This window comes from Tupaia chinensis, unplaced genomic scaffold, assembly GCF_000334495.1.
Source record: "Tupaia chinensis unplaced genomic scaffold, TupChi_1.0 Scaffold145652_1, whole genome shotgun sequence".
NCBI classification, from domain to species: domain Eukaryota; kingdom Metazoa; phylum Chordata; class Mammalia; order Scandentia; family Tupaiidae; genus Tupaia; species Tupaia belangeri.
This window is the reverse complement of record NW_006205509.1, coordinates 2,380,969-2,391,652: the sequence shown is the minus strand read 5'-3', so window position 1 is coordinate 2,391,652 and position 10,684 is coordinate 2,380,969. Positions and strand designations below refer to the sequence as shown.

The 10,684-nt window shown below is 41.1% G+C and overlaps 1 protein-coding gene across 1 annotated transcript in view; it reads left to right on the top strand.

Moving 5' to 3' along the window:
• Positions 1-324: 324 nt before the first annotated feature.
• SPATS2 (spermatogenesis associated serine rich 2) overlaps positions 325-10,684 on the top strand; it is a 64,325-nt gene continuing 53,965 nt past the window's right edge. The window contains exon 1 of the mRNA XM_006168204.3: positions 325-430. Within this exon, the coding sequence (XP_006168266.1) occupies positions 406-430 (25 nt within the window). The 5' untranslated portion in view covers positions 325-405. The remainder of the gene's footprint in view (positions 431-10,684) is intronic.

The window sequence follows — 10,684 nt, the reverse complement described above, 5'->3', positions numbered from 1 at the left end:
AAGATAAATAACTGCTTTGCAACAGCTGCATTTTTTTAGAGTACTTTTTATGTTAGTTTTGCATAGAGCAGTACAAAATAAATAACCTATGGATATCTCTTAGAAAATTTGTGCACATAGTCATTGCAGTAATGGTAAATGTGTATTTGTGTTTTTCCTTCTAGACTCTCCCTGGAAAAAGAGACATGAATGTCTGTCATGATACTTCCTGACGAGAAATTGATACAAGAGAAGGAAAGATCAGCAGCTAGCAAGCAGAATCTCGAACAAGGAGGATTTTGTATATTTCACTTCCAACTGCAGTCTTCTGTTACCTACTTTTAAATCAAAGATACCTACACTCACAACCCAGAGGAGGGAAAAGGATACTTTTCTTCTGAGTTTTTTGAGAGCCAAGAAACTGCAATGTCTAGGAAACAAAGCCAAAAAGGTAAGATTACACGTGGGCATAAAGCATAGTTAAAAGCATAGTTGTAGAACAACCCTCATTTATATCTATTTAAAAGTTGTTCTTTTTTTGTTTTTAATTTGTTATAGGGCATGTATGCTCACCAAAAAGAGACAGAGGCAGAGAGAGTGACAGAGAGAAAGAGGGGAGGAAAGTAAGAAATCACCCGCCAGGGAGAATGGCCACATTGCAGTCCCTTCTCCTCCATTCTTCTCTCAGGATTTTGGGCACATATGCACATGTTCCTGGCATGTTTCTCAAGCTACTAGGTCCAGTATTCGAATGTATGCAATCAGCCATGTGGGAGCTTCCTTAACTACCATGCCACTGGTTGGCCCTAAAAATTGTTCTTTTTAATAATGTGTTTTGAATAGTTTTACAATTATTTGTGACTATTAGATTATAGCTTTGCATAGTACTAGTCTGAGAACTAATTGGCATAACAATTGCTTTTCTACTTATACAACGTATTAAACTGTAATATGCTTGCAGGAAGGCCAGATGCATATTGAAGATGCATTTTTGGAGAATGAACATACTGTTAGGGAGTTGAAGTAGGAGATAACTTACTGCAGGGTATTCTGAATCTTTTGAGTTGATGTTTACTGTAGGAAGGAAATAGAGCAAGAGTAACCGCTTCCAGTGTTTGTTTCCTTCTTTAGCTTTCCTTCCGAGATTGTTGCTGTAGCTTCTTGGCTAAAGTGAAATATAAGATGTAGAGAGTCAGGAAATATCAAGAGTAGGTACAATGAGGGGAAAGACAACACAGGGTGTGTAAAACCTTTTTGAACTTTCCCAGAATAGCTACAAAAAGTTAAAGGGCCAAATTTAACAATAGCACTAAAACTGTTGTACGTAACTGGAATATGATAAAAGAATGACTATAGGTATACTGGCTTTTTTTTTTTTTTTAACCCCATTGAGTTTTATTTTCAGTTTAAAGTTAATGTTCTTTTCTTAAATAAAGTTCTTAGGTATCTCATAAGCTGAACATGAATGAAGTGCCTTTAAACTTAACTTTGACTTGCCAGTTTAAAAAACATCGGTTCAACTGTAGTGGTGCAGATGGTAGGATGCTGCTGCACGATACTGTTGCCATATGGAAAGGTCCCAGGTTCAGATCCTAGGTTGACCAAATGTGTGTGTCCTAGGCGGAGGGGATTATGGCATAACAAGAGCTGTCAAGAGTATCTCTTTCTCTTTCTCTCCCTCACGAAGGAAAGAGAGAAAGGGAAAGAAAGGAAGGAAGGAAAATAGAGAAAGGCGGGAGGGAGAGAATTTAAAACAAAACTAAAAACCTCATTATGACAAAATAATAAACCAGAGCTACTTGTGGCTTTGAAAGCTGTAGTTTCACTGTGTAGTAAATCTATACAAAGAGAATCTAGGCTCTAAGGAATAGTTAATTACTAAAGAAGCAGAACTGTTCTAAGAATGAGATTTATAAACTGAAAAGTTATTTTTTAAAAAACATGTTCTTTTTTTTTTTTTTTGGAGAGTTTTTGCTTTAGGGCACGTGCACTCGCCAGACAGACAGAGAGAGACAGAGAGACAGAAAGCAAGAAATCACCCTCTGGGGGGCTGGTCATGCCGCAATCCCTTCTCCCCTTCTCCTCCGTTCTCCTCTCGGGATCTTGGGCACGCATGCACACATGCCCGGCATGGATTTTTAAGCCACCGGGTCCGGCTCATGAACCGCGGTCAACTACATGGGGGTCCAGCTACATAGCCATTATGCTAACTGCTGGTCCCCCAAAAAACGTATTCTTTTAGGGACCAGTGGATGGAGTAATGACTATGTCGCTGGACTCCCATATAGTCCACCGTGGTTTGAATCCCTGACCTGGTGGCTTAAACTCAAGCTGGGCTCACGTGCGACCCCAAGATCCTGAAAGGAGAATGGAGGAGAAGGGATTGCAGCATGGCCATTCCCCTCTAGGGGGCGATTTCTCACTTTCTGTCTCTCTTTCTGGCGAGCGCACACACCCTATAGCAAAAACCTCTTAAAACAAAAACAAAAAATGTATTCTTTTATTTATGTCTTCTATGTGAGAGAGAGAATGAGCGAGGGGGAAGGACTCCTCCCTCAACAACGTATTCATACTGTGCCTCCCCCCCCCCCCCCCCCAGCCAACAGGATCATAGAGCATGTGTGTGCCAGGCATCTAAAGGGACCTTGGGACAGGAACCCGTGACCTTCCCATATGGCTTCAATATTGTGAGTTGTAGTATCCCTGTTGTGCCACTGGCTGGACAACTGAAAAAAAAATTTTTTTAAAGAATTTTGCCATAGGGCAGGTGGTGCGCTCACCAAAGAGACAGAGAGAGAAGGGTGGGAAAGTGAGAACTCACTCCCAAGAGGGGATGGCCATGTCACAGTCCCTTCTCCTCCATTTTCCTAGGATTTCTGGGTGCACACACACACACACACACACACACACGGTGTGTATTTCAAACTGCTGGGTCTGAGACTCGGAACTACTATTGGCCATGTGGGATCCAATGTCCTTTACCATCAGGCCACTTGCTGACCTCTTTCTTAGCTTTTATTATAAATTTCTTTTCCCTGCCCAAGCCCCAGGCAAACACTAATCTATTTTATTTTCTGTTTTAGTTTTTTTTTTTTCTTCTTTTTTTTCCTGTAGGATATACTCTTGCCAGCGAGAGATAAAGAGAGGGAAAGAAAGAAATCACCCTCCAGGTGAGATGGCCACACCACAGTCCTTTCTCCTCCAGTCTCCTCTCAGGATTTTGGGCACTCACCATGGGTGACCGGTGTGATTCCGGACTGTGCATTGGGCCATGTGGGATCCCATGCTTTCTCCTCTGTGCCACCTGCTGGCCCCACAAATACTGATCTTTTTGTCTTCTTAGTTTTAACTTTTTCTAAAAATTTCATTTAGAGAATAATACAGTATTGTTTTATGTCTGACTTTTTTTTTTTTTTTTTTTTTTTTTTTTTTTTTTTTTTTGTGTTTTTTCTTTTTTTTTTTTTTTTTTTTTTTTTTTAGTTTTTACTATAGGGTGCTTGCATTCGTTGGAAAGATAGGGGGAGAGAGAACAAGAGAGAGAAAAAGTGAAAAATCATTTTCATCCCCATGGAGATGGCCATGCCACTGTTGCTTCTCCTCCATTCTCCTTTAAACATTTTGGGCATTCACACACACATGCCTGGTGGTTTTTCAGGCTCCTACGTCCAGGACATTTGCACAGCTGGCCTGTGGGATCCAGAGCCTTAACCACCACACCACCAGCTGGCCCAGTCTGGCTTTTTTTTACTTAGTGTAGTTTTTGGAGGTTATTTATGTTGAGTATATTAGTAGCTTACTCCTTTTTAATACCCTGAGCAGTATTGTGATTATATCACAATTTCATTTTGTTTATTCATTCACTGGTTGCTGTTCATTAAATTGTTTCCAGTTTGGGCCATTATGAATAATTATAATTATAAATGACACACAAATCTTTGTATGGACAAAGATTTTTATTCTCTTGAGTTAACATAGCATTGAAATTTGTTTTTAACTTTCTAAGAAACTGTCAAAATGTTTTCCCAAGTGACTATACCATTTTATAATCTCAGCAATATATAAGGATTGCAGATTCTCCATATCCCCACTGACACTTGGTATGATCAGTCTTTTTTTACATTGGGTTGTTGGAAAAATCATGATGTATTTTTCTATGTAAAAATGCATTGTGACTTGGGACCAGCAGATGGCGTAATGGTTATGTCACTGGACTCTCATGTAGTCAACTGTGATTCTAGTCCTGAACTCAGTGGCTTGAAACTCATGCCAGGTATGTGTGCATGCATGCTCAATATCCTGGAGGAGAAGAGATTGCAGTATGTCCATCCCTCGTGGAGGATGATGTCTCACTTTCTGTCTCTCTGTCTCTCTGGTGTACACACAAGCCCTAGCAAATATCCCTCTATCTTAAAAGAAAAAAAAAAAAAAGGCATCATGGCTTTTCCAATGATCCAATAACTTAAAAAAAAAATTGCTTGGGAACCAGCAGTTAGCGTAATGGCTATGTCACTGGACTCCCACGTAGTCAACTGCGGTTCGCGTCCCGGACCCAGTGGCTTAAAACTCACGCCGGGCACGTGTGTGTGCGTGTGCCCAAGATCCCGAGAGAAGAATGGAGGAGAGGGTATTGTGGCATAACCATCCCCCCGGGGGGTGATTTCTCGCTTTCTGTCTGTCTGTCTGTCTGTCTGGCGAGTGTACACACCCTATAGCGAAAACCTCTCCAAAGAAAAAAAAAAATTGCTTGAGGTTGCATGTACTCACCAGAGAGAGAGAGAGAGAGAGAACCTCTCTGGGACATGATCGTTCCACCATTCATTCCTTCCCCTTGATTTCTCCATCATGTTGGGATTTGGGGCTTACATGCCTTGTGTGTTTTCCAAGTCACTAGGACTAAGATTTGAACATGAATCAGCCATGTGGGTTATGGCTCCCTTAACCAGTGGACTATAGGGCTAGCCCTACATCTATTTTTGTTTGTTTGGTTTATTTCTTCCATAAAACATGCGCACACATACATACACACACACACACACCCCTTTGACAGGGTCTTGCTATGCCACGACCCCCATCTCGTAGCCAGCTAGTATGGCTGTGCAAGGGCATGCTGGGCGTGTTTGGTCAACCTGGTTTGCAGAGTTTTTACATGAATGGATGTTGGGATTTTGTCAGATGCTTTTCTGCACCTATTTTAGTGGTTCTCGAATGAGAATGATTTTGACTCTCAGCAGGTATTTGACAATTTCTAAGGTATTTTTGGTGGTCACGACTTGGGGGCAGGATGCCGCTGACATCTCATGGTACAAATAATAGCCCAGCTCATAATGTCAGTACTTCTGAAGTTGAGAAATCTTGCCCAACTGACATGAGCGTGGGGTTTTGTCTTTACTAAAGGGTATTGCATTAACTAATTTCCAGACAATCCGATTCCTGGTATGAATTCCACTTCATCATGGTACATCAGAAGTCTCCCTTGGGGCCAGCAGTTAGTGTAATGACTATGTCACTGGACTCTCATGTAGCCGACCGCTCGTAGCCAGCTAGTATGGCTGTGCAAGGGCATGCTGGGCGTGTTTGGTCAACCTGGTTTGCAGAGTTTTTACATGAATGGATGTTGGGATTTTGTCAGATGCTTTTCTGCACCTATTTTAGTGGTTCTCGAATGAGAATGATTTTGACTCTCAGCAGGTATTTGACAATTTCTAAGGTATTTTTGGTGGTCACGACTTGGGGGCAGGATGCCGCTGACATCTCATGGTACAAATAATAGCCCAGCTCATAATGTCAGTACTTCTGAAGTTGAGAAATCTTGCCCAACTGACATGAGCGTGGGGTTTTGTCTTTACTAAAGGGTATTGCATTAACTAATTTCCAGACAATCCGATTCCTGGTATGAATTCCACTTCATCATGGTACATCAGAAGTCTCCCTTGGGGCCAGCAGTTAGTGTAATGGCTATGTCACTGGACTCTCATGTAGCTGACCGCAGTTCCCGGCCCGGACCCGATGGCTTAAAACTCATGCCGGGTGCTTGTGGGTGCATGCCCAAGATCCCGAGAGGAGAATGGAGAAGGGATTGCGGCATGGCCATCCCCCCGGGGGGTGATTTCTCGCTTTCTGTCTCTCTGTCTGTCTGGCAAGTGCACGTGCCTTATAGCAAAAACCTCTTTAAAAAAAAATAAAAAAAGAAAGTCTCCCTTTATCTGCAGGAATAGGTTCTAGTCCTCCCCACCTCCCCTGTGTAAAACCCCAGATAATACTGAGTCCTATCCCAAATACTATGTTTTTGTCCTACACATATATACCTGTAATAAAGCTTAATCTATAAATCAGGCACAGCAGGAGATTAATGGGCATAACTATTAATTATAAGAGAGAGAAGTTATAACAATATGCTATAGTAAGTTATAAGAATATGGTCTCTCTTTCAGAATATCTTATTGTACTGTACTCACCCTTCTTGTGATCTGGAGTCTGATAACTCTGATGACTAGTAAGTGACTAACGGCAGGTAGTGTAGATACACTGGACAAAGAAGTGGTTCATGTCCTAGACAGGAGAGTGGAATGGCAAGAGATTTCACGGTGCTACACAGAACACGGTGTAATTTAGAACTTATGAGTTGTTTATTTCTAGAAATTTCCATTTAATAGTTTTGTACTACAGTTGACCTCAGATAACTGAAACCATGGGAAGCAAAACCATGGATTAGGGGGAGGGGTACTATAATTCCCTTTTTTGTTGTTGTTGATGAATTCCATTTCCTAGTTATAGATTTTTACACTTGTATTCATGAGAGATGTTTGTCTGGAGTTTTCTGCTCTTGTGATGTGTTTGCCTATGTGGTCTGTCCTAGAGACTATGTCATGTGTGTTTAAAAAGAATGTGCATTGATCTGTTGTCATGCAGAGTCCTCTATATGTGCCAGTTAGATCAAGTTGGGTGACCATGATATGCAAGTCGACTGTGTCCTTCCTGATTTTCTGTTTATTCATTCTATCACTTATGAAGCGAAAAGTATTGAAATACTCAGCTTTAATTGTTGAATTGTATACCTTCCCTTTAAAATATGTTTGGTTTTAATTTGCATGTTTTGGGGTCTCTGTTATTAAGTGCATATACATTTTTAATTGTTATATCTTGATTTTTTTAAGAATTATTTTATTTTAACTTTCTTTCTTTTGCGAGTACACAAATTCCTTTTTAAAAAACTGTCCATTTTATTTCATATGTGAGAGAACTAATCCCAGACTAATGGGAGATGGCATTGAGACAGAAGAGGTTGAGCATTAAAATCAATATCATGTCTTCTGGCTATTCTCTAGAGTATGTTACTAAGGTTTGTGAAGGGTGAACTGACTTTCCTATCCAATCACCAACCGTGGAGGAATTGACAGAATTATTATTGGAACTAGCAAACCTTTTAAACCATGAGATCCTCAAGAATTCTTGGAACTTAAAAAAATAAAAGCTCATTCTATTATATCTACTAGAAACTTAGGGAACTCTATTGGGGAGGGCAAGGTAGGATTTAATTGCTTGTAAGAAGTAAAAAGCTTGACTTTTTCATCAAGCTCTACCTGGAAAAATCAGAATTCATCTAGAAGTTTGGAAACTTCCAGTGTAAGGTCTTTGTTTTGTTAAGAGAGGTTCAACATCCTTCAGAATGTACAAGTAAGTAGTTGAAGCACTCAAAGGAGCAAAGTAAAGAAAAAGTTTAATCAGCTGTTAAGGCTGTAGACAAATGAAAGCAGAAATGGCAAGAAGATAAAAGGCTGCTTTCTTTCATTGAAAGAAATCCACTTAGCAGATTGATTATATTTGGAGAACTTTGGATTTTTTTCTCACGTGTGAGCCAGAGTATTTCCTCTGAGATGACTTGGTGAGACTGTCTAAATGCTTATAGCCTACAGAGAGGATTTGGGTTTGGCCACTGACTGCAGTGATGGAGGTGCCTAAATAACCGTTTTGTTTGTTTGTTTGTTTATTTTAGTTTTTGCTGTAGGGTGTGTGTGCTCTCTAGAGACGGAGATTGAAACAAAGAGAAGGAAAGTGAGAAATCACTCCCTAAAAGAGATGACCATGCCACAGTCTCTTCTCCTCCACTCTTTTGGGATTTTTGGGCACATGCACACACATACCCAGCATGTTTTTAAGCTGCTAAAATTGGCACTTGAACTACACTGTTGGTCATTGGCATCCAGCCATTTTAATCACCCTATCCTACTGGCTGGCCCCCTAAATAACTTCTGATGAATTAAATATATAGAAGTATTAGCATTTTGGGAGGCTATGATATTATACTATAGTAGTATTAATTAAAGCAGACCAGAAGTCTTATAAAATGGCCCTTTGACATATCTGTCTTTATTAATTCTCAACTCTGATTTGTGTCCCTTCCAAGCTTGAGTTTCCATTATTTACGCACGCAGAAAAGTGTCTCATTTCTTACCAAAACAGTCATATTTCTTTCAAGTTTAGGAAGTAAGTTAGCAAAAGAGAGAATTACAGCTAGAAGATTAAAGTTGGTGGCAGGAACCAGCAGATGGCATAATGGTTACATCTCTGGACTATCTCGTAGTAAACTACAATTCAAGTTTTCAGTTCTTTTGTGTATCCAGAAGTGGAATTACTGGATCATGTAGTAGTTTGATGCTTAATTTTTTTTTAAAGTTTTGAGAGGTTTTTGCTATTGGGCACATGTGCTTGCCAGAAAGGCAGAGAGGGACAGAGAGACAGAAAGTGAGAAATCACACCCCCAGGGGAGATGGCTACACTGTAATCCCTCCTCCTCTACTCTCAGATTTTGGGCACGCATGCATACTGCTCATCATGATTTTCAAGAAACCAGGTCTGGTACAGGTCTGGTACTGCTGATCCCTATACTTCATCTTTTTTTTTTTTTTTTTAAGAATTAATTAATTAATTAATTAATTAATTTAAATTTGACCAGAGAGGACAGAATCAGAGAGAGAGAGAAAGTGAGAAGGCAAGCTGCCAGGTCTAGGACTCGAACCACAGTTGACTGTGTGGGAGTTCAGCACCCTTAACCACCATACCACCTGCTAATCCTTATGCTTAATCTTTGAAGGAGCCATCATATGCATATAGCTCTCTATAGGGGCTCTACCATTTTACATTTCCACCAGCAATGCACAGGACTTCAGTTTCTCCACATCCTCACCAACACCTGTCATTGTCTATTTTTTGATTAATAGGCATTTGGGGCATAGATATAATAAGAACTTTAAACCAGTAAGACATTTAATGCAATATGATCTTTAGGTTAAATTATAAATTAACAGTAAAATTAGACTGCATTTCAAAGCTTGTCACGAGACTTGTTCAAGGTTAATTTAATATATAGAATAATTAGGCCCAGATATTTCACTGTCATCTTCTGTGCCTAAAACAACTTGTGACTGATTTTTTTTTTTTTAAAGACAGGGTCTCACTATGTTGCCTAGGCCAGCCCCAAGCTCCCAATCATCCTGCCTCAGCCTCCCAAAGAGTCAGGACTGCAGGCATGCAGCATCATGCCCAGCCTTTAGGGTAGACTGGGAACTGAACCCTCACCTCCCATATGGTCTTAGCCTTTCAAGCAGTAGCAAAAGAATGCCCTACCACAGCTGGATCATTTGCCTGGTTTTCTGTCTGCTATTTTCTAAAATTATTTATTTAATTTTATTTATTCATTGATTTATTTTAATTTGACCAGAGAGACACGGAGAGAGAGAGAGAGGGAAAGTGAGACAGCAAGCCACCAGATCCGGGACTCGAACCATGGTCAGCTATGTGGGAGTGTCCAGCACCTTTACCACCATGCCACCTGCTGGTCCCCTGTCTTCTATTTTTTCTTTTTTTTGAGAGGTTTTCGCTATAGGGTGCATGCGCTCGCCAGACAGACAGAGAGAGGCATAGAGACAGAAAGCAAGAAATCACCCCCCAGAGGGGATAGTCACGCCACAATCCCTTCTCCTCCATTCTCCTCTCAGGATCTTGGGCACACACGCACATGCACCTGGCGTGAATTTAAGCCACTGTGTCCGGGACTCGAACCACGGTCGACTATATGGGAGTCCAGCGACAAAGCCATTATGCTAACTGCTGGTCCCCCCTGTCTTCTGTTTTTTAAAACATGTTTTCTCCCATCTCTCTCTCCTTTTTGTTAAATGTTAGAAGACATGCATACACATGCACTTGGAATGGAGAGAAAAAGTAACCCCCTAGCAGAGTCTGGTCATCCCACAATGCTTTTTCCTTCCATTTTCCATCCTGTCAGGGTCCTGGGCAAACATATGCTTATGCACTTAGCATGTTTTTAAAGCTGCTGGAATAGGACTCATGCCATAATTGGCCATGTGGGATTTGGTTTTCTCTGTGAAGCACTTAGCCCTTGTACTATGGGACTGGCCCCCTTCCTTCCTTCCTTCCTTCCTTCCTTCCTTCCTTCCTTCCTTCCTTCCTTTCGAGGTTTTCGCTATAGGGCGCGTGCGATCGCCAGACAGAGAGACAGAGATACAGAAAGCAAGAAATCACCCCCCAGGGGGGATGGCCATGCTGCAATCCCTTCTCCTCCATTCTCCTCTCGGGATCTTGGGCACGCACGCACACGCGCCCGGCGTGAATTTTCAAGTCACCGGGTCTGGGACGTGAACTGTGGTTGACTACATGGGAGTCCAGCAACATAGCCATTACGCTCACT